This window comes from Chiloscyllium plagiosum, chromosome 12 (genome assembly GCF_004010195.1).
Source record: "Chiloscyllium plagiosum isolate BGI_BamShark_2017 chromosome 12, ASM401019v2, whole genome shotgun sequence".
Taxonomy (NCBI): Eukaryota; Metazoa; Chordata; class Chondrichthyes; order Orectolobiformes; family Hemiscylliidae; genus Chiloscyllium; species Chiloscyllium plagiosum.
In genome coordinates this window covers 1,050,719-1,076,019 of record NC_057721.1, presented here as the reverse complement: position 1 = coordinate 1,076,019, position 25,301 = coordinate 1,050,719, and the positions used below count along the sequence as shown (strand labels likewise).

General features: G+C 41.2%; 1 protein-coding gene across 1 annotated transcript in view; it reads left to right on the top strand.

The window, feature by feature from the left end:
- LOC122555469 (cilia- and flagella-associated protein 44) overlaps positions 1 to 25,301 on the top strand; it is a 177,994-nt gene that overhangs the window by 47,068 nt on the left and 105,625 nt on the right. The window contains exons 9-15 of the mRNA XM_043701496.1: positions 2,782 to 2,934; positions 3,953 to 4,000; positions 9,427 to 9,526; positions 13,761 to 13,855; positions 16,279 to 16,488; positions 18,648 to 18,758; positions 21,717 to 21,866. Of these exons, the coding sequence (XP_043557431.1) occupies positions 2,782 to 2,934; positions 3,953 to 4,000; positions 9,427 to 9,526; positions 13,761 to 13,855; positions 16,279 to 16,488; positions 18,648 to 18,758; positions 21,717 to 21,866 (867 nt within the window). The remainder of the gene's footprint in view (positions 1 to 2,781; positions 2,935 to 3,952; positions 4,001 to 9,426; positions 9,527 to 13,760; positions 13,856 to 16,278; positions 16,489 to 18,647; positions 18,759 to 21,716; positions 21,867 to 25,301) is intronic.

Sequence of the window (25,301 nt, the reverse complement as noted above, 5' to 3'; positions counted from 1 at the left end):
CTCTTTAAAAGCTTCCCAGTCCTCAGTTTTCCCACTTACCTTTGCTATGTTATACTTTTTCTCTTTTAACTTTATATGTTTCTTCTTGTTAGGATATCTGGTTGGCATGGATAGGTTGGACGGAAGGGTCTGTTTCCGTGCTGTACATCTCTATGACTCTTAAGTGAAATTAGGAAATTTCTTCATGCATAGGAATTGTGTTTGATCAATAGTTTTTTGATCAGGTAAAAGAGGAAATCTTTTTCAAAGGAAATATTTAATGGCTGATTGCTTTCTTTTAGAAGCATGCACATTTCAAAGATTTGCCGATTATTGTCTCGATCTTTGTTTTAATCATTCTGGGATGTGATTGTAGCTGGCTGGGAACCAGCATTTATTAGGTACAAGTGAGGACTGCAGATGCTGGAGATCAGAGTCAAGATTAGAGTGGTGCTGGAAAAGCACAGCAGGTCAGGCAGCATCCAAGGAGCAGGAAAATCGACGTTTCGAGCAAAAACCCTTCATCAGGAATGAGGCGGGGATCCTCCGGGGTGGAGACATAGATGGAAGGGGGGTGGGACTGGGGAGAAGTAGCTAAGAGTGCAATAGGTGGGTGGAGGTGGGGATGAAGGTGACAAGTCAGAGAGCAGGATGGAATGGATAGGTGGGAAGGAAGATTGGCAGGTAGGACACGTCATGAGGATGGTGCTGAGTTGCCAGGTTGGAACTGGGGTAAGGTGGGGGGAGGGGAAATGAAGAAACTGGTGAAGTCCACTGATGCCCTGGGGTTGAAGAAGCATTTATTGCTCATTGCTAATTGCCCTTGAAAAAGTGATGGTGAGCTACCTTCTTGAACCACTACAATCGGTTAGATATAGGTATATCCACATTGTCGTTAGGGAGGGAATTCTAGGATTTTGACTCAGTGATACTGAAGGAACAGTGATATAGTTCCAAGTCAGGATGACGCGTGGTTTCGAGGGGAACTTGGATATGATGGTGTTCCCATGTACCTGCTGACCTTCACCTTCTCGATGGTACGGTTGTGGGTTTAAAAAGTTCTATCTGTACAGTCTTGGAGAATTTCTGAGGTGCATCTTGTAGATAATACACTCTCTTTCTATTGGTGGAGGGAGTAGAATTTGTGAATGTGGACTGCTTTCTCCTGGACGGTGTCCAGCTTCTTAAGTGTTGTTGGAACTGCACTCATCCAGTCAAGTGGTGAGTATTCCTTCAGACTCTTGACCTGTGCCTTAATAGATGGTGGACAGGCTTTGGAGAGTCAGGAGGTGAGTTACTCTCTGCATGATTCTTACATTCAGAATTGCTATTGGAGCCACAATACGAGTGGAGTTCAGTTTTTGCCAATTGTAATCCCTGTAATGTTGATAATTGGGTGTTCAGTGATGACGGTCCCAGCGAATGTTAATGGGGTGATAGTTACATTCTCTTTTGTTGGAGATGGTCATCGCCTGACACTTGCCACTTGTCAGCTCAAGTCTGGAAATTGCCAGGTCATGCTGCATTTAGGCATAGACTCCTTCAGTACCTCAGGAGTTATAAATGATGCTGGACATTGTGCAATCATAAGCAAACATGCCCATTTTGACCTAGTGCATCCTGAAAGAGTGCTTCAAAGGCACAGCAGATGTTAGGCATTAAATCAATGTGAGAAACAAACCATGCATCATAGACTATTACATAAGGATGGACTAAGTTGGCAAGAACTTTTGAACTTGACTGTCAAAAGTTTCCAGACTTCACAAGACCTTCCCAAGATGCATGAAGTGACTGACTTGCGGTGTTTCCCACAGCCTTCAGGAAGCCACCTGTGTACATGAGAATACCAGTGATAGAGAAATTAAATTTATAGCATGTTTTAGATAGAGTCATAAAATTGTTACAATATGAAAGGAGGCCATGACTCATTGTGTCTGTGTTTAGCCTTTCTCATGAGCAATTCCTGTAGTGCTGCTACCTCACCGAATCCCTCTAAATCTGCATTTTTAAAATTTTACAGATAATGATCCAATTCCCTTTCAAAATTATGAATGAATCTCCCTTTCCCATGCTCTAAGATGGTAAATTCCACATTCTTAACAGCTCACTACATTAAAAAAAGGTTTTCTTCATGTCTCCACTTCTTATTTTCCCAAGCATCTTAGACCTGTGTCTTTTGGTTCATGATTCCTCCAATGGAAGCAATTTTACTCTGTCCAGACCCCTCATGATTTTGAACACCTGGCATCCTGGAGATTTACAACAAAGAGAAAGGCCCTCTAGCCTACCATGTCCAACCAGGTCAAAAACAACCAGCTAGCTATTCTAATTCCATTTTCCAGCACTTGGCCCGTATCCTCGATCAATTCTCCTCTCAACCATTTCTTCTCCAAAGAAAACTATTTCAACTTCACCAATCTATCTACATAACTGAAATTCCTTATTCTTTGAGAATGATTCTCGTGAATATTTTTAGCATGCTGCCTAATGCCTTTACATTCTTTCTAAAGTGTGGTTCCAGAAGTGGACACAATGCTTTAGGGGAAGCCAAACCAGTGCTTATTACAAATTTGTCCATTGTTTTTATTTTCTATTTCTAAAGAAATTTCTACTTACTTACTAGTATGATCCCCGTTTTCTAAGTGAGGATGACATTTCATATCAAGAAGCATGATTGTCAGTGAGGCATACCGAAGTGAGACAGATACTTTTCGAGGAGAAAAGAAATCTCAAAATAGTGCTCAACCAGAATTTTGTAGTCTCTCAGCCAAATGAAAACTGAAATGTTTCCATTGATTTCAGGTTTGGGACTTTGAGACCATTGACACAGCGGAGTCTTTTGATGAGGATTCTGTAGTAGAGATGGAACCAATGAATGAATTGCATGTTGGCAGGCATGTTAACCTCAAGTTCATGGTGAAATTCAAAGACTCAAACTTTATTTGGTGTGCCCAGGTATTTTAAAAAGATTTGTTTCAAAAAGAAATAATTTGCATGCATTTTACAGAGAAACCATAATATGTGTAGTAAGAAGAATTGGAACATTTAATGCTATGAAATCTGGTACATAAATTTATATTAACTGTTTTATGGATAAATATGGTAATCTGTTAAGTGTTATTCACTTGCAGTGACAGATTCTGCATTATACTTAGTCAAGTGGCTCAGCATAAGAGACAAATGAATCAGGATTGAAAAAGTAAGGAACATACCAATCAAAATTAGAAAGTTAGCAGTGAGAAACACTTCTGAAAACAAACAGTGGGAAGGTGAAGTGAAATGTAAATCAGTTGAAACAGTCCAAGTACTTCTTGAAAAGTTCGATTGCTCTTTTTTTCCTTAGTAGTTTAAATTCTACAGGTAAGCGTTTCACAATTGCCCAGTATGCATCAGTACACCTGAGCTCTCAGTTGCCTGTTGCAAGTGTGCAATTAAAGATACCCAGTGGGAGCTTTCTCTTGGGGAGAATACTGCTCCAGCTTGGTGGACTAAGGCTGTAACACAGCTTTGGGATTTTGGAATATATCATATGATTATCCTTAATGATAAATTGTTGGTAGATGTTTTCCTGCATTGAGTAGCAGCACACTTTGGGGAAAGGAGGAAAATTGCTGTTGGAAGCCTCAGGAAGGCTTGAGCTTTTCAGAGCCAGAACTAGTATGGTGCTAATGTTGTTACTGTGTTGGCCTGTGATTTTTCATTGTTTGAATACCTTGATCACTCCCTTCTGTCATAGTTCACAACAGACTCCGCTAGTACCAGTAGAATGTAGGGACCCACAGTTTGGCTCTTTATCCCACCCTTTATTTTTGTATTCAAGAATCATGCCACTGAATTAATGCGCCTAAAGTAAAATCTGCTCTCATATCTTTAGAAACTCCATAATAGCCAGTGGCTTTTATTATAAGGTATTGATATTCGAGTTTGTTAAATTAACACAGATAAGGGAAACTGATCATTTTTTTCTCCATAGGATGCCAATGGCAAAATCTGGAAGCTTGACCTCTCCTTTTCAAATATTGTAAGTACAAGAAAGTGTTTTTGGTTAATTAAGCAAATAAGAACTGGCTGTTAGTATAACATTAATCTATCTCCTTTTCTGCCTCAATTCTTGTCTTTTCTTTCTCTTGCCTACATGAATATCTCTTCACCCATAACCTATGTTTATTTATTCATTCTTGTGCTGTGTGCGTCGCTGGCTAGACCAGCATTTATTGCCTGACCTAATTGCCCTTGAGAAGGTTATAGTGAGCTGCCTTCTTGAACTACTGCAGTCCCATAGTTTTAGGAAGTGAGTTCCAGGATTTTGACCCAGTGACAGTGAATGGCAATATAGTTCCAAGTCAGGAAAATGAGTGACATAGAGGGGAGTTTGCAGGTGATGGTGTCCCCTTGTCCTTTTGGGTGGTAGAACTCATGGATTTGGAAAATATTGTTGGAGGAGCCTAGGTGAGTTGTTGCTGTGCATTTTGTAGATGGAGCACACTTCTGCTGCAATGGTGGTTGAGGATTTAATGCAGAAGGTGTTTGATGGGGTTCCATCAAGTTGGCTGCTTTGTCGTGGATGGTATTGTCTTACTGGTATTGTTACTATAGCTGCACTCATTCAGGCAAGTGAAGAGCATTCCATCACATTCCTGATTTGTGCCTTATTGATAGTGGATAGTGGATAGACTGTAAAGGCTCAGGAAATGCACGCTACGGAATTCGCAGCTTCTGATCTGCTCATGTAGCCACTGTGTTTATTTGGCTAGTCGAGTTCAGCTTCTGGTTGAGGGTTCAGTGATGGTTACGCTATTGATTGTCAAGGGGTCATTGAATGCTTGGAGGACTTAGATTTTGAAGCACTGTTTAAAAATTAATTTATTTCAAGTTTTGTGGATATGGTATAGTTTCTTTAAAAGAGGTCATTGGAAGTTTACAGTGAACATTGGAGATTTTATTAACTAGACTTCCTATAAATTATATGACTGGTAATAACTGCTTACTTTGGTGTAGGCTCTGCTGGACCTTTTCTAACAGGGATTGGTTGAAAGAGCTAAAAATCACACAACACCCGATTGTAGTCCAACAGATTTATTTGGAAGCACTAGCTTTCAGAGCACTGCTCCTTCCTCAGGTGGTTGTGACAAGGAGCAGCACTCCGAAAGCTAGTGCTTCCAAATAAACCTATTGGACTATAACCAGATGTTGTATGATTTTTAACTTTGTACACCCCAGTTCAAGGAGAAAGTGAGGACTGCAGATGCTGGAGATCAGAGCTGAAAATGTGTTGCTGGAAAAGCGCAGCAGGTCAGGCAGCATCCAAGGAACAGGAGAATCGACGTTTCGGGCATAAGCCTGAAGAAGGGCTTATGCCCGAAACGTCGATTCTCCTGTTCCTTGGATGCTGCCTGACCTGCTGCGCTTTTCCAGCAACACATTTTCAACACCCCAGTTCAACACTGGCACCTCCAAATCATGGTTGAAAGAGGTTTTATCTAATAAAAGGATAATACTGTGGATGCAAGAGATCTGGACAAGAAACAGAAAATGCTGGAGAAGCTGAACAGGTCTGGCAACATCTGTGGAGAGGGAAACGCAGTGAATGTTTGGAGTACAATATCTGAAGAAGAGTCCTATTGGACTCAATATTAATTCTGTTTCTCTCTGCACAGATTCTTCCAAATCTGCTGAGTTTCTCTAGCACGTCTTTTTTTATTCTCATTTCCTCTAGCTGATCTCTCTTGTTTCTGAAAAGAAAACCCTCTGCGTCAGTTCATGGTGAAACCTGTTTATTCTTTTGAAAGAGTGTATTGCGTCTATAGCTGTTTTTGGGTTTTGAGAAGAATTGTAGCTTAGGTATGGGCAAACACCTATGGGCGCAATACACTCCATCTAACCCGAAGATGGGAAACCAACGCCATCCAACTGAGCGCTACCCGTGAACAACTATATTTCCTACATGAATGCCTCAGGAAATAGGTATTACCAAGATATGTCAAATACAAACCGTATCTCAACACCCCTCATATCAGAAGAATAGCAGAACAGAACAGCCACAGAATGTTGCGAGAAATGATTAATGATGCTCACACCGCCTCCACATAAACAAACGGAAAATTTTGTGCCAAAAAGCTTTGTATGCCAACGTGACTGACCAGGAATGGACAAGCATGTTAGAACATGCCATCAGCATCAAACAAACAGCAGACCAAGACAAAGAAAAAACTAGCCCTACATAAAAAACTGGACAAGCTCGCACAAAGGAACAACACAGACAATTCAGAAGCTTGGATAAAAAGCCTGTTGGACTGACCACTAGCAGATACGGAAAAAGCCGTCTTAGTAAGAAGACTGAACTATAACTACAGCGATGCAGACAAAAAGGACTTCCTAGCAGCACTGGAATTAACCATAAAAGACAACAGACTTATGGAAGAAACCCAGCAGACCATTGGACAGATAGTAGCACCAACACTAAGCAGGTAGAAAGAAGGGAACACCCTCACCACACAGGAAAGGAAAGCCCCAGAAGGTCTCAGTAAAGACAGAAATATTGTAATCCTACTGGCAGATAAAGGGCTCATGATTGTCATCCTAAATAGAACACAGTACATTGAAAAGGCGATCTCACTGTCTACTGATACGGACCTCTACCAACAGGTGGCAATGGACTCAACTCCACAGCTAGAAAACCATATCACCGCAACACTGAAGAAACTCTACAAATCAGGCAAAATTAACAAGATAGATCTTCAAAGAATGAAACCTGATGGATCTATGGATTACCTAAGGTATACAGATTAGGGCACCCCCCCTCCCCCATCCCCCAGACCCATCGTCTCACTTCTTGGCACACCGACATACAGACTAGCAAAGGAACTTCACTATAAACTGAAATACGTAGTGGAAGACTTGTGCCATTTCATCCACTCCACCCAAGATTTCCTGAACATCATCAAAGATGCAAAGACAGAAGAGGATGAACATGGTCTCCTTCAACCTAACGGCCCTATTCACATCAATTAACGTCAGCCTGGTTAAAGAAACACTGACCTCATTACTGGACGAACCAAGGACACAAACACCAGACAGCACCAACTCCATCAGCAAGGACAGCATCCTCAAGCTAGTCGACCTGTGCCTCACTACCCACCACCTTCAACGACAAGACCTACAAATAAATCAATGGGACACCCATGGGATCACCAATATCAGGATTCTTAGCAGAAGAACAAACAGCCATCCCCACAAGCTGACCCAAACTTTGGGTCCTCTATGTGGATGAAACCTTTGTCATCATGAAATGGAACAAATTAGAGGAAATCTCCCATATCATTAACGACATCCTTACTGGCATAAATTTCACCAAGGAGGAAGAGAATAACAACAGACTCCTCTTCCTAGATGTCACAGTGGAATGAACAGCCAATGGAGAACTGCAGACCAGCATCTACAGGAAAACAATACACATAGACCAGATATTCAACTACAGGAGCAATCATTTCAAACCCACAAATGGAGCTGCATCAGGACCTTATTTAAATGGACCACAACACATTACAGCATCCAGGAACTATGAGTAGCAGAAGGAAAATACCTGTACAATGTATTCAAGAACAATGGGTACCTAATAAAAATGGTCCGCTGATTCCCAAACAAGTAGACACAACATGCTCAGCGATTCTGGCCAGACTGCCATACATCAAAGACATCTTGGAGATGATTACCAGACTACTCCAACCCCTTGGCATCACGGTAGCCCACGAACCTACCAAAACATTGAAACAGCTACTGATGAACCTAAAGGACCTTGTATCAATAACCAGCAAAACAAATGTCGTATACAAAGTACCCTGCAAGGACTGCAATAAACGCTACATCGGACAGACAGGCAGGAAACTAGCTACCAGGATACACAAGTGCCAGATTGCCACCGAAAGACATGACCAGTTATCACTAGTATCCTTACAGACGAAGAAGAACACCACTTCAACTGAGACAACACATCCATCCTAGGACTGGCTAAACAAAGACCTGCATGAGAATTCATAGAGACCTGGCATTCAAACTGGAACTCCATCAATAAATACATCAATATAGACCCCATTTACTAACCTCTGAGAAAAAGAACTGGAAATGATATCACCCACCTTAACAGACCCAGACACTTAAATAGAAAGTGGGACAGAACATCAGTGCTTCAACGGAGGGTCATTGATGATGTTTCTCAGCATGGTGATGAAACATTTGAGAACAAACCTACCGGCTCAGTGTGCAAACTTACAACTTGAACCTTAACCTGAGCTACAAATCTTCTCAAAAATCACAAACCCCATTCCTTATTCCAATAATTATAAATTAATGGTTCCTCATCACTGTCTTCAAAATCAGCTTTTTCCTTTCATTCCATTGGAGACCTTCATATTTTGAAAACTTCTATAAAACTTTCACTGCTCCAGTGGAAGTATTCCCAATACTTTAAGAATCCTTAACAACTATGGTTTTCATTCCTGCTGTTATCCTGTTTATTTGACATCTGACAAGCAGAAATGCCTTCCAGTTAATTATTGTGAAGATTAAAGTCATGGTTTTCGTTTCTCAGTCTAAATTTTGTTCCTGATTCTATCCCTCTTCCCTGACAACCTTCCTGAGATTAAGCCAGTCTGTTGGCAACTTGGTGTTATACTTGGCCCGAGCAGAAAGTGAGGACTGTAGATGCTGGAGATCAGAGCTGAAAATGTGTTGCTGGAAAAGTACAGCAGGTCAGGCAGCATCCAAGGAACAGGAGAATCGACGTTTTGGGCATACTTGACACCCCCCAAGCTAGGTTTCTGATCTTATATTCATGTCATTACTATTTCCACCAACATTGATGACTTTGCACATGTCTACTGAAACCTTCATTCATCTTTTCATTACTTCTAGACTTGGCTATTTGAATGTATTGTACAGCTGGTGTCCCACATGAGGGTCCAAAATTCTGCTGCCCATGTTTTAATTCAGATCAGAGTCGTGTACTCATATTATTCCTTTGTTTGCTGACCAGCGTTGATTTCTGGACAAGCAATGTATTAGTTTAAAAATTCCTATCCTTGATTTCAAATCATGCTTTCTGAAATTCTGTAATGTGTGCCAACACTGCTGTGATGTATCCATGCATCTCTAACCCTGAGATCTTCCACATCCTGATTTTAATCACTTCATCATTGATGGCTGTCCTTAAGCCCTAAGGTGTAGGATACTCTATTTTTTGCCCTGTTCCAAACTGACATCCTTCTTGCTAGTAGTAGTTGTGAAATGTAGCTGGTTTCTCCATTTTCCAGAACTGACATCTCTCCCACTATTATTGATCAAATCTGTCAGATAAAGGAAACACCTTGTATGAACATTGCATCCTTCAAACTTGTTACTTTCAGTGTTCAATTTTTCTCAGTATATTAATCGTTTTTCTGAACTTTGCAGACCCAAGACCCTGAGTGCCTGTTTTCTTTCCATGCTGGACCGATCCAGGCTTTGGACCTTTCACCACTCACCTATCTGATGGCAACAACAACACTTGACTGTGGGTTTGACTTCTTTACTTAAATAAAAAATGATTAGATGTAGTTGCAATTTACTTAGCTTTTTTTCAGAAGAATAAGCATCTTTTGGAGTTAAATAGAATCACTTTAAGGCAAATAAACTGACAAACAACAGTAACTGAGCTGAAAATGTGTTGCTGGAAAAGCGCAGCAGGTCAGGCAGCATCCAGGGAACAGGAGAATCGACGTTTCGGGCATAAGCCCTTCTTCAGGAATCTGACAAACAACAGTAACTACCAATGCCAGAATTTGTTGCCCATCCCTAATTGCTCATGAGAAGATGGATGGGAACTGCCTTCTTGCACTGCTCATACACTTAGTAGAAATGTCCTAGGGAGTGTTGCTGAACAAAGAGACCTTGGAGTTCATACTTCCTTGAAAGTGGAGCCGCAGCAGGTAGTTAGGATAGTGAAGGAGGCATTCGGTATGCTTTGCTTCATTGGTCAGACTATTGAGTATAGGAGTTGGGAGGTCATGTTGCAGCTGTACAGGACGTCGATTAGGCAACTTTTGAAATAGTGTATGCAGTTCTAGTCTCTCCCCCCAAGAGGAAGGATGTTGTGAAACTTGAAAGAATTCAGAAAAGATTTACAAGGATGTTGCTAGGGTTGGAGGGTTTGTGCTGCATGGAGAGGCAGATTAGGTTGGGGCTCTTTTCCCTGGAGTGTCAGAAACTGAGGGGTGACCTTATAAAACATGAGGGGCATGGATAGGATAAATAGATAAGGTCTTTTCCCTGAGGTGGGGGAGTCCAGAACTAGATGGCATAGGTTTAGGGTGAGAGGGGAAAGACCTACACAGGATCTAAGGGGCAACATTTTCATACAGAGGATGGTGCATGTATAGAATGAGTTGCTAGAGGAAGTGGTGGAGGCTGGTACGATTACAACATTTAAAAGGCATCTGGATGGATATATAAATAGGAAGGGTTTAAAGGGATATGGGCCAAGTACTGGCAAATGAGACAAGATTAGTTTTGGATATCTAGTCAGTTGGACTGAAGGGTCTGTTTCCATGCTGTACATTTCTATGACTCTGTTAACTCCATGTTGCAGTCCATGTAATGTCGGTACATTTACCATGACGTTGTTGAAACTTTATTGCTGGAACAGCACAGCAGGTCAGGCAGCATCCAGGGAACAGGAGATTCGACGTTTCGGGCACAGGCCCTTCTTCAGGAATCCTGAAGAAACCCTTCCTTCTTCAGGAACCCTTCCTGAAGAAGGGCCTGTGCCCGAAACGTCGAATCTCCTGTTCCCTGGATGCTGCCTGACCTGCTGTGCTGTTCCAGCAATAAAGTTTCAACTTTGATCTCCAGCATCTGCAGACCTCACTTTCTCCACATTTACCATGACGTTAAGTAAGAGGTTTTTTTTTTTACCCGGCAACAGTGAAAGACTAGGTGCAGTGTAGGTCTACAGCAGCATAGGTGGACTGAGAATGGAATTAAGGGGGAGGATTAGAGTTTAGGATTTAGACATTTGAGGCTCTCTTTTGGTTGGCGGGTGTAGACTGAGGGAGGCCCAATTCAATAGAATGGAGGTTTTGGAGTGTTGGACCATGGGGCTAAAGGAGGTTGTCAAGGAAGAGAGAGATGAAACAGATGAATTTGAATATTCAACCTGAAATGAGGAACTAACATATGCTAGCAGGAATCGGAGTAATGGATGGGTGGAATTGAGTGTGCTAAAAGATAAATACAGCAGAGTTTATACAGAAGGATGGGAGATGAGGAAATAGAGTGAAGTCAGGCTTGGAGGAGACAAAAACATGTAGAAAGGTTGCACTGGTAGAGGAAAGACATGTTTGGCTTGAGTTAATCAGAGAGTTCCACCATTCACACCATTTCACATCCCTTCCTCACTGATGGCACTGGTGTTTACTATCTGATGATGCACTGCATTAACTCACCATGGCTTATGTTCTTGCCACCTATACTGCTCAGAAATAAATACTTAGGTACATGTGACAATAAATAAAATCAATCAATTATTTAATCCTCTGACAACACTCTCCAAATCTGCAACCTCTACCACTTAGAAGTCAAGGGCTGCAGTTAAATGGGAACACTGTCACGTGCAAGCTCCCACCCAAGCCATATACCATCCTGACTTGAAAATATATTACTTTCTTCACTATTGCTGAGTCAAGTTCTTGGAACTCCCTCCCTAACAGCACAGTACATGTCCCTATCCCCCAAGAACATCAGCGGTTCAAGAAGACAGATCACCACAACTTACTCCAGGGCAATTAGGGTTGGGCAATAAATGAATCCCATCAATGAACCATAAAAATCTGAGAATGTGGGCAGACTGGTTCAATCTGGGGATGAGGCAGGCAAGTGATTAAATTTGTTCTAGATGTCAAAAAACTGGTCTGTTAACACATCTAGCCGATCAAAATGATAGAGGTGGGTTTCATTGGTATACTTTGAAAAGGAGCAGATGCCTATAATGATGTTGCTGTGTAAACGGAGAAAAGGAAGCAGCTGATATTCGATATTTGTGTAATTGCTGAGCTGAAAGTTCAGAAAGGGGATAGGAAATCATTCCTTGTATGAAATCAGTTCATATTCAAATGGTTAAGAATAATACCCTGTAACAGTTGTACATAAAGCTGGACAATGGAGACAAGACACTGCAGAAGGATGACACAGTTGAACTTTTTCAACTCTGAAAAAATGACCAGAGCGATAAAATATCAGGGGCAGATTCACAGAGTTGGTAAATGATGGCTCTTGTGATGGCTTGACACTGCACTGAAAAGATTTAAACATGAACTTGAGGAGTGATATGCTCTGTGGTGGGACGCAATGATGTTTCAAATACCTTCAGTCGGGAATGAAGATTTGGAGATAAGAAATTAGTATTTAGTAAGGCGCAAAGAATCAATGGTGAGCACTTCTGAGTTTGAGATGATAATGGTGTTTTGGTGGAGAGTGGAGCCATCAGCAATGGCAGAGATAACACAAGGACCAGAATGTTGAATGGTAGGAGTTGAGTGGAAAGGTAACTGAGAAGGGAAAAGGTTGGTTTCCTGCAGACTAGAAGGAGTTCAGAAAAGACTTTTAAGAATGTTGCCAGGGTTGGAGGGTTTGAGCTATTGGAAGAGGCTGAATAGGCTGGGCTTATTTTCCCTGGAGCATCAGAGGCTGAGGGGTAACCTTATGGAGGTTTATAAAATCATGAGGAGAATGGATAGGGTGACTAGTCAAGGTCTTTTTTCCAAGGGTAGGGGAGTCTAAAACTAGAGGGCATAGGTTTAAGGTGAGAGGGGAAAGGTTTAAAAGGGACTTAAGGGGCAAAGAGTCGTGTATGTATGGAATGAACTGCCAGAGGAAGTGGTGGAGGCTGGTACAATTACACTATTTAAAAGGCATCTAGATGGTTATGTGAATAGGAAGGTTTTGAAAGGATATGAACCAAATCCTGACAAATGGGACTATATTAATTTAGGATATCTGATCGGCATGGATAAGTTGGACCAAAGTGCCTGTTTCTATTCTGTTATTTCTCTATGATTATAATTAGTAAAATAAGGCTAAAGTGAGTGAGACTGGGGTTTGTTTTAGAGGTAGAGGATGGATAAGTAAATCTTTATGAAAAATAAATCCAAAGATTTGTTGCTCTTAGGAGGGGAAAGAAAGTGTTTTGCATAGAAGGAAACCAGGAGTTCTCCATGCAGATTAGATAAGTAACTTCAAAAGGTTCTGGAACCTAAGGTAATAAAATAATAAATGCACATAGTGAAAAACTCAGCAGGTCTGATAACATCTGTGAATGAATCTTTTGCCTATTGTTTTCAAGTTTAGAGTCATATTGAACTCAAAACATTAACTCTGTTTCTATCTTAATCCTGCCAGACCTGCTGAATTTCTCCAGCATTTTGTTTAGTCTTCAGATTAACTTGCTGCTGGCACCTGCCTACCCATTCTGCTAGCCATCCTTCATCCTCCTGCAGATTATTATACTCTTCTTTTGTCAAGCTCCATATTTTTAGAGCAGATCTTGATTTTGTGCTCCATATGCACAAAACCATTTCATAAATGTTTATGTAGAAGTGAGAATTGCTTCAGGTGAGTTGCTTTCTCTGATGCCACAGAACTATCTGTGAATTATGTTATGTCAATGCTAGTTTTATTAGTGATTTTTTTAATCAGGAAGTCAATCCTGATACTTGCTCAGATGTTTGTTTTATTTTCCTTTACAATTTCAGGCACGGTACGCATCTATGACTTTGTAAGAAAAAAAACAATGGCCATTGTGCAATACAGTCAAGGAGGAACTGCACTCACGTGGGCACCTCTTGTGGTATGTGCAATTTCATTGCAGTTGTTATTGCAACCTTTGAGTGAACTGATTACATAGAAACAGGCCCTTCGGCCCAACAAGTCCACACTGACCCACCGAAGAGTAACCCACCCATACCCCTACATTTACCCCTTACCTAACACTGCGGGCAATTTAGCATGGCCAATTCACCTAACCTGCACATCTTTGGACTGTGGGAGGAAACCGGAGCACCCGGAGGAAACCCACGCAGACACGGGGAGAACGTGCAAACTCCACACAGTCAGTCGCCTGAGGCGGGAATTGAACCCGGGTCTCTGGTGCTGTGAGGTAGCAGTGCTAACCACTGGGCCACCGTGCCGCCCGTGATGTCTTTGCAATGGTCGCAAGTTGCCAATGAAAAAGAATTTAGCAAGAATACAGTGGTGATTGGGACCATGCCTGCACATTTTTTGACAGGCACAAAGAACGGATAATATTTCTCAATGCTGATGCATACTCAGAAAATTCGGGCTGAAGTTTGTACAATGAAGATTCGAAATGGGGTGGTTTTTAACTAGCAATTTTGGGGTCAAACTTGTTGGAGAGATCTGGAACATGGTAGCCAAATTTGCTGATGATAGGAATGCAATTTGTGAGGATATAATATGTCTGCAAAGAGATATAGATGGAACAACAGAGTGGGCAAAAAAATGTCACATGAGATAGAGTGTGGAAAAATGTGAACTTGTCCACTTCAGCAAGAAGAACAGAAAAGCAGCATATGATTTAAATGAAAGGGGAGACTACACATTTGTTGTTTCAGAGAGATGTGGATGTTGTGGAACATGAACCACAACCATTTAGGATGCAGCTAATCAGTATAAAGGACACATGTCCATCCCTCCTACTAGAAACATCATCAAATGCTGTTATCAACATTGTGGGCATTACCATCGAAAGTCAAAGACAGCAGATGCTTGGAACACCATCCTCTGTAAATTCCCCTCCAAGTCACACCATCTTCACTTGGAATTATGTCACCATTCCTTCAGTGTCACTGGATCCTGGAATTCCCTTCCTATTATCACTGTGGAAGTATCCACACTAGGTGGACTGCTGCAGTTCAGCTGGTTCACCACAACATTGTTGAGGGCAGTTAGACAACAAATACTGGCCTTGCTAATAATACTCACATCCCATGAAAGAATTAAAAAAGTCAAAGGATCATCAGCTTTTTACAGGCTGTTCGCTGGTTTACCTCTTCAGGTTGTCACAGCAATTCTTCAAGTTCTAGATATGTTCTATTGTCGAATAAAGTGTAATTGAATGGTGGGATGTGGTAAATGTAGATTAATAGGGTTGGGGAATGGGTCTGGGTGGGTTACTCTTCAGAGAATCGGTGTGGACTTGTTCGAACGAAAGGCCTGCTTCCACACTATAGGGATTCTATGATTTGGTTGCTGATGTGCTGTGATGATCTTAAAGCTTGTTGCACATCGATAAATCAGAGCCTGGCAGCAGAATGAGCTTCAATGACAACCAACTAAGAATAAGTGATATCAGTTTGAACTTCCACAGCAAGACTCATTAGGTTTCACATTGTAATGTTGAAAATGCAGCAGTCACTTTGTGTGGACCTTGCTCCCATAAAAGGCAGTGCGTTAGTGACAAGATAATCCATTTTAGTGATGTTGGTTGAGGAATAAATAATGGTGAGTATACAGATGATAACTCTCTTGCTGTGATTTCAGATAGTGTCATTGGTTACTTTCCATCCACTTGAGAGAGTAGAAAGGACCTTTGTTTAATCAGTCATCCCAAAGACCTCCAGGAGTACAGCAACCTCTCAGTATTTCCATTGTAGTCACCCAGATTGTGTGCTCAAGTCTGTGGAGTGGCATGTGAATCCATAACTTTGGCTGATACATTAAAACCTGTATAGTATCAAAATAATTCTGATTCTCTTTTTGCACTATTTAAAAGTGTGTTTAAATTTTTAATTTTGTGAAGTGACTCATATCGAAAAAACTGATTCAAGCATGTATTCCACCCACACTGCACAGCACTGTTGGGTCTTACGAAGGTGTTAGATTCTTGCTCCTTCAAACTCAGGTTAACAATGAGCACCATTATCGTGTCATCAAACTGCAAAATGTCAGCCAATATGATGTGATGAGCTTTCAGTCATCAGTAGTGATGGATACGTATCAATATTCATAGTATGTTGTTTATGTCTGCTGTCACTTCTGCCAACCAAAATAAGTTTTTGGAGCTGCAATTTTAAAGTCATGATTTTTAGCATGTATTTATGTGGAACTCTAAAATATACAAAAACACCTCTGGGCCAAACGTGGGCACATAGCACTAGTTTAGTTTGGGATCATATTTGGCGTGGACTAGTTTGACTGAAGGGTCTGTTTCCATGATGTATGACTCTAAATCTAAAATATTTTCCTTTGCAGCTGTACCCAAAGGGAAATATGATAGCTGTAGGGTTTGAAGATGGTGTTATCAGGATCTTGGAAATCTATAACCCACAAGGTCTTGCACATGTTGCTGGCCGATCGGAAGTTGGTGAGATTGAGTTTCGATTAAAACAGGCCTTGAAGCCACACACAGCTGCTGTCTCTGCTATTGCTTATGAACATAATGGAAAAATGCTTGCCACAGGTGTAAGTATGTACATAAAACATCTTTAAAATGCATTGATAGTAACTTGGGACCTGAACTGTTCCATCACTATCCAACTGCTCGTCTGTCTGACTTGCTCTCCACTGTTATCTCATCTCATGGCTCATGCTGTTCTCATGTAGTCAGACTCCTGCACCTTTCATTGTAGCTATGCTGCAGAGTGCCTAACATGTTACTTGCATGGTTTCAGGCACTCATCTTAACCAGTACAATCCTTCAGATTTCTTCCACTCTGCCTGAGCATTTCTTCTGCAGTAAAAAAATTCACAGATTCTAACTCATGAAATAAGTAGTCACTCCCAACTACCCTCATAATGCTTCTGACGCTGAGTCAATCCGAAAACTACGCATTTCATGTGTACACAAACTTGATTGAAAACTCTCACTGCTGAAGGGAAGACTGTCCAATCAAAACATATTTTGAAAAAGGATGAGATAAAAATGACCAAAGAAGGTCTTTATTTGAAAAAAAAAACCCTCAAAATATACATTTGCTGTGATTTGGAATATGCAATCTTGAGATTTTAAAATTTTATCTAAGCTCTTACATTGGGAAATTATTTATAAGTTGATTTATTGAAGGACAAAGTAGATTAAAAATAGCCAAATGAAAGTTGCTTACATTTTTCCTGTCATCATCAAACAGCAATATGGTCATGACTTGATAAACTGTTTTCGTGCTTTGATTGATGGAACAATGTTCACCAGAACACTGGGGATCATTCACCTGCGCATCTTTAAAATCGGACTTTTAAGTCCATCGAAGCAGCCATGTGAGGCATCTGTCTAATATTTCATGCAAAAGATGCAGGGTGACGCCTTCAGTAGTGTACTTGAAGTGCCAAACCTGGATTTTTCTGCTCATGTTTCTAGAATGGGCCAAGTAATTCACAACCTTCTGACTAAAGATGAATGTGCTATCTGTTGAGCTATGGCTGACACACCTGCAGAACTACAACAAAAACTATTTGCATTATTTGCACTAATTCCACAATATTTCATATAAGGGTTAGCAAACTACAGTTTAACATTAATGGGAAGATCCAATTAAAAGCAATACAGTCGGCATTGCCAAATCTATGCCGACTTAATGTGGAAAATCCATAATTACTTCTGAGATAGAGATTTAGAGTGACAGTGTATAATAACAGCGTAATACATGCCCTCTGATAATGTTCATAGTCGGTTGAATCATACATTATTTTATGTATTAGATTGTGCTGTGCTGCTCGGGGCATTAAATCCTTTTTGAATGAGTTCAAGTTTAGACTAACCCTTCAGGTCAGACTATGACCTTACTTACCTTGCCTGAAGTGTGATCGGTGGGGAAACGCAAACCTAAATTTTTTTACAGTGTATATATTCAATTAGTGCCATTGTTTCGTCATTTGTTCTTGCAGTGTGACAAATGAGAAACATTCCCTATAGACTGGATTTTTTTTGTGATCCCCACTGATGGGTTTGAAGGGGAGCTGCCTTCCCGTTGCCTACTCACCTGCTTCTTATTGGTCTGAAATCCCACAGAGAGAAGGGGAGACATTAGGCAGCCTGCCCCCCCTTGGGCCTATTGACCCTCCTAAATGACCAATTAATTGGAACTTGAGGACCTCAGCCTGGCTGCTACTGCTATTTTCCTCATGCCAGGTAAACATCTGGGAACCCTGGTACCTTAAGAGTTGTGGTATTGGTACCCTTAGAGGGGCATATAGGAGACCAAGGTCATCCTGCACTTTATTGCTGTCTGTTTCATCCTCTTGAATTCAGCATAGTCTATCTACTGAATATACATACCTGTATACTGCGCTCGTTGAGACCCCCAACTACAGTCTTTACAACATTCATTGACATGTTAGAATTGCCTGATTTACCAGCAGTTGTCAGTGCTGCCTCTGCTCCTATCAGACCAGAACTGCCAGTCACCAAATTAGCTGCAGCTCTCTAAAATCGGACTGGCTTTAATCCATATCTTAAACCAATTAACATTGCTTCAGTTAAATTTGCTGTGGGCAGCCATTGGAATCACAAGTGAGCTGTCAACGTTTAAATGTGGGGTGGATTGTGGTGCCTTGCTAAATTCAGCCCTAAGTGTAGCAATTTAAAATGAGCATTTTCCAGGTTACAATGTTTCTTCTTCCCTTAGAGCACAGACAACACCGTGTTTTTCTTTCTAACTGGGAATGAATATACACCAGTGGGATTCATCAGTGTACCAGGACCAGTTGTGAGCTTGGAGTGGTCTCCACCAACCCATGTATGTATCTTGCAATATGCTTTTATGGACTGAAATGAAAATTTGATTCTATGTGGCATTGTTGAACATGTTTTTCACCTATAATTTCCAGTGTATCAAATGGGATTATACAGTCTATGCAAATAAGACATGGCAAATATTGAATTATTTTTTAACAGTCAGATTCAGATTACTGTGAGGTTTTGGAACCATGCTAGAGTAAAACACCTGATTCAATCAACCAGGAAGTGCTATGGAAGATCCTGTCAAAGGCTGGCTGTCCAGAGGAATTCATCAACATCTTCCATTTCCTCCATCCCAAGATGTTGGTGATAGTCCTCACTGATGTTAACATGACAGAATCCTTTGAGGTCAAGACTGAAGTCAATCAGGGATGTCTCATAGTTTCCCCATCTTCATCATCACAATTCGTCAACTTGTAAAGAACAAGCTACCCAGTGGGTGTTGTTTTTTTTCTCAGATTTCAACTAGTTGAGGTGTAAAAGGTTTTCATCCATCCTGTAAACAAACACTGACCTCGCTTGTGGAACTTGACCATGTGGATTGCAATGTCATCGCTACTCTCTGGGAAGAAAATCTTCAAGCTTTGCTTAATGACTCTGTGGAACCATATCAAAGAATTGGCCTCAGCCTCAACCTCAAGAAAACTCAAATCCTTTACCAATTTATCCCAGGTCAAGTTCTGGTCCATCCCTCCATTAAGATCAATGGAGAAATTTTCCCAAACGTGAAACATTTTCTTTACCTTGGAAGCTACTTCTCTTCTAAAGCTGACAGTAGTGTGGAGATTTGGCATCTCATTAAATCTGTGAATGCTGCCTTTGGATGTCTAAAGATGAGCGTTTTCAATGATTGTGACATCTGTGCTGATACCAAGATCCTTGTGGATAAGCGATCCGAACTGTTCTGACTCTTATTATGGCTCCGAAACTTAGACTACATATCAACACCATCTCAAGACCCTTGAGAAATTCCATCATCGCTGTTTGAGATAGATTCTCCACATCAGCTGGTAGAACAGGTATGCTAACCTCAGTGTCCCTGAAACAGTCAATAGCACAAGCATCGAGGCCACAATCAACTAAAACCAATTCCGCTTGGCCGACGATGTGTTTAAGATGCCTGAATTTCAACTGCCAAGTAAATCTTCTTCGACAAGCTCAAGGAAGGCACCCGAACGAGAAAAGGATAAAGGAAGTGTTTCAAAACCTCCATGAAGGCTTCCCGCAAGAAATGCAATATACATGTTGATACAAAAGAGACCCTTGTTCAGAAGAAAAAAACTGACTTGGAGGAAATGTCTATATGAAGGGACACAATGTTTTGAGAACACCTCGGCAAGATGTGGAAAATGGAACTGGAAAAAAGAATGTCAAGCATCCCAAGGCTGAGGATCATTTTCCACCTTCAGGAAAACATGCCAAATGTGAAGTCAGATATACAGCTCTAGGATTGGGTGCATAAGCCACACAGGAATCCACAGAACCCAGGACCAGTAATATGGAATTTACGTTAGTGGGCAATCATACTCATTACTGAATGTGCCAACGATGACAATAAAACAGTTCCTGTACGTGTGCATATATCTCTATGCGTGTGTTTGCATGCATATTTCTGTGTAGTTGGGAATGCATATTTGTATTTATGGACTTTGCAGAAAACTGAAAGGTATTGAACCATTTGGACACATTAAGGGAATCCATTTGGTTTCTTGGAAATGAGATCAACAATTTAATGTAGGCTATTCTACCTGCTGATCATTGAAAGTCAAATGACTTTGGAAAAATAGCCAAGTAAAGCTTTTGTAAAGATAAAATGGGGTTTATTGCATATAATGGCTCAAAAACCTACTTTGAATAAGGCAATGGGGCCTCTGTGCTGATGGCTGCCTAGCAACCCTTTCAGGATTTGATTTCTGTATCACAAACCTAGGGAGTCTAAGAGAAAAGTCTTCCAAAGATGAAAGTAGTCGAATAGAGTGGTGCTGGAAAAACACAACTGGTCAGCCAGCATCAGAGGAGCAGGAAGAAGGGCTTATGAAGGGCTAAGGCCTGAAATGTCGATTCTCTTGCTTCTCGGATGCTGCCTGACTGGCTGTGCTTTTCCAGTACCACACTTTTTGACTCTGATCTCCAGCATCTGCAATCCTCACTTTCTCCAAAGATGAAGGTAGGCTGCATGTCTCAGCTGAAATTCTTGGGAACCTGCCAACATTTCCACATCTCAGTATTTTGACTACCTTGTAAACTCTGAGAAGCTGTACTATGACACTATCCAAAGTGTTACATCCAGCTTGATTTTCATTCAAACTGAAGGCTTGTTTGGAGAATGTTCCATTAAATTGAGGTTGTCAGTAATTTAATTTTATCACCTAGAAAGCTGATGGATTGTGAAAATAAATCAAATCCTTTTTAAAATTATTTTTCAAACCATTGGCATTAAGCATATTCATCTTTTGACCATTTTCAAATATCATCTCTGCAAATTTTTTTGTTGTCTTTTGTGCTGTATGAATGTATCTTTGTTAATGATAAAAGGTGATACAGTTCTATTCTGGATTGTAGCTTGTCAATCAGTGTTGGCACTTATTTCTACGAGTGAGTTTTAGCTCAAAGTAAACAGATCTTTTTGAGCTTGTTAAAGACGTCTATTGAAAGCCATAAGAACACAAGGGACAGTTAACAGGAAAAAAATGTAATGGTTAAGATTTGTCTGGGGTAGCATAAAACAGCTTTCAGATCAGCTGTAGTGTGTGATATTCGGTTCCCTTGCATTAAATGTTATTAAGTATTTAGGTTTGTGCATAACATGGAGCCTATTTTATATTGGCTAGTTTTGCACTACTACCTGAACTGAATTTTTAGACTGACCTTCTCTGTCTTTATGTGTGTAAATGTCACACACTATGACAATTTAATTTTATGTCCTTGTTTAATATTTTCTTTCCTTGTCTATTAGGAGAAAACTATGTTACTCATATTTTGTGAAAATGGTTATGTGGTTCAAGCTGCATATCCAGAACTAGAGGAACTAGATACAACATTAACATTTGAGATTCCCCTTCCGAAGCAGTATTTCCATTTCAAGAGCATCAGGTCGAGTATTGAGGTAATTTTTATTAAGAGCCTGTCAAACTATCAAAATAGGGCTAATTTGCTAAGAATATCCCAGTGCACAGGGCGGTTAGATAGGTTGGCATGAAGAAGGTCCTTCAACTAATGTAAGGGGTTACCCTGAGATCTGGCATCCACCTCTCAGAAATTTAGGGTTGTACAGTTTGTAATATCCCATGTATTCAATTTTACATTTTATCTATTATCTGTATCCATTTCAAGCATCCAGTAGTTACGATCTGTTAGACACAAGTTTGGCACAATACCAGCTTGTGGGTGAAGAACTAGTTGGGTAGATAAACGAAATGCAGTAATTATAAAACATATGAAGGCTGAGAAGGCACTTGATAACATTGTTCTTAGATAAGACTATTCTTAGACAAATTATGCTTGTGTGACAAGAGAAATAAGAAAGCATGGATAGAAAGTTGTTTTAGAGTCAGGATTTCAACAGACAGGGTAAATAAATATTCAGATTAAGGAAAGGTTTACAAGTGACTCATTCCAATGTTGAGAGCTTGGTGGAAGCACTTGTCGTGAAAATGCGTGGTATGTTGTTGTTATTTGGAACTTGGGTTCTGTAGTAGAGTCATAGATTGATAGATTCAAAAAGCATGGAAACCGATCCTTCGGTCCAACTCATCTACGCCAACCTGATATCCCAAACTGACCTAGTCCCATTTGCATTTAGCCTATAACCCTCTAAATGATTCCCATTCATGTACCCATTCAGATGCCTTTTAAATGTTGTAATTATACCTGTCTCCACCACTTCCTTTAGCAGGTTATTCCATACGCGGACCACACTCTGCGTAAAAAAGTTACCCCTCAGATCCTTTTGAAGTCTTTCCCTCTGACCTTAAACTTATGCCCTCCAGTTTTTGACTCCCCTACCTTGGGAAAAAGGATAGGACACCTCAGTCCTCACCTTCCACCCCAGCAATCGCTGGATACAGTCCATCATCCTCCAACATTTCCACCACCTATAATCAGACCCTACCACCAACGAGTTATTTCCCTCCCACCTCTTTCAGCACTCCGAAGAAACCATTCCCTCCACGCACCATCCCCCCCCTCCCCCACCGCCACCCCCCACCTCATCAACCCACCCTCCACTCCCCGTACCTTCCCTTGCCACCGCAAGAGCTATAAAACCTCCGCCCACATCTCCCACCTCACCTCCATCCAAGGCCCCAAAGGATCCTTACACATCCGCAGAGCTTTTCCTGCACCTCATCTACTGTGTCCATTGCTCTCGATGAGGTCTCCTCTACATTGGGGAGATAGGATGCCAACTTGTGAAATGTTTCAGAGAACATCTCTGGGGGACACACACTAAACAACGCCACCGCCCTGTAGCCAACCACTCCAGGGGGGTCAGGACTGGCAGTTAAACATCCAAGGGTTTTCAACTTATCGAAAAGACAGGGAGGTGGGCAGAGGGGGCAGGGTTGCCTTGTTAGTTAAGAACAAAATTAAATCTATGGTGCTGAATGACGTAGCGTCGGATGATGTGGAGTCTGTGTGGGTGGAATTGAGGAACCACAAAGGCAAAAAAACCATGGTGGGAGTTATGTACAGACCTCCTAACAGTGGTCAGGACCAGGGGCGCAACATGTACTGGGAAATAGAGAAGGCATGTCAGAAAGGCAAGGTCACGATGATCATGGGAGACTTCAATATGCAGGTGGACTGGGTAAATAATATTGCCAGTGGATCCAAAGAAAGGGAATTCATGGAATGCTTACAGAATGGCTTTTTGGAACAGCTTGTCATGAAGACCACAAGGGAGCAGGCAATTCTGGACCAAGTGCTATGTAATGAACCAGACTTTATAAAAAATCTTAAAGTAAGGGAACACTTAGGAAGCAACGATCATAATATGGTAGAGTTCAGTTGGCAGTTTGAAAGAGAGAGGCAGGATTCAAACCCAGGTGCCAGGAACGTTACCTGGGTCTCTGGATTAACAACCACTAGGCCGGCGCCTCCTTTTTTGATTGGTCTATGCCAACCTCAATACTATGATACCTGCATAGTAACCACATTTTGTCTTATTATTCATTCACATGATGAGGGCATCACTGGCTAGACCAACATTTATTGCCTCTTCATTATTGTCCAGAGGGCAGTTAAGAGTCAACCACATTGCTGTTGGTCTGGAGCTACATGTAGGCCAGACCAGGTAAGGATGGCAGCTTCCTTCCCTGAAGGACATTAGTGATCCAGACAAGTTTTTCCAACAATCGACAATGGATCCATAGTCATCATTAGATTCTTAATTCCACATTTTTATTGAATTCAAAGTCCACTCTGTACCATGGCAGGATTCAAACCCAGGTGCCAGGAACGTTACCTGGGTCTCTGGATTAACAACCACTAGGCCGGCGCCTCCTTTTTTGATTGGTCTATGCCAACCTCAATACTATGATACCTGCATAGTAACCACATTTTGTCTTATTATTCATTCACATGATGAGGGCATCACTGGCTAGACCAACATTTATTGCCTCTTCATTATTGTCCAGAGGGCAGTTAAGAGTCAACCACATTGCTGTTGGTCTGGAGCTACATGTAGGCCAGACCAGGTAAGGATGGCAGCTTCCTTCCCTGAAGGACATTAGTGATCCAGACAAGTTTTTCCAACAATCGACAATGGATCCATAGTCATCATTAGATTCTTAATTCCACATTTTTATTGAATTCAAAGTCCACTCTGTACCATGGCAGGATTCAAACCCAGGTGCCAGGAACGTTACCTGGGTCTCTGGATTAACAACCACTAGGCCGGCGCCTCCTTTTTTGATTGGTCTATGCCAACCTCAATACTATGATACCTGCATAGTAACCACATTTTGTCTTATTATTCATTCACATGATGAGGGCATCACTGGCTAGACCAACATTTATTGCCTCTTCATTATTGTCCAGAGGGCAGTTAAGAGTCAACCACATTGCTGTTGGTCTGGAGCTACATGTAGGCCAGACCAGGTAAGGATGGCAGCTTCCTTCCCTGAAGGACATTAGTGATCCAGACAAGTTTTTCCAACAATCGACAATGGATCCATAGTCATCATTAGATTCTTAATTCCACATTTTTATTGAATTCAAAGTCCACTCTGTACCATGGCAGGATTCAAACCCAGGTGCCAGGAACGTTACCTGGGTCTCTGGATTAACAACCACTAGGCCGGCGCCTCCTTTTTTGATTGGTCTATGCCAACCTCAATACTATGATACCTGCATAGTAACCACATTTTGTCTTATTATTCATTCACATGATGAGGGCATCACTGGCTAGACCAACATTTATTGCCTCTTCATTATTGTCCAGAGGGCAGTTAAGAGTCAACCACATTGCTGTTGGTCTGGAGCTACATGTAGGCCAGACCAGGTAAGGATGGCAGCTTCCTTCCCTGAAGGACATTAGTGA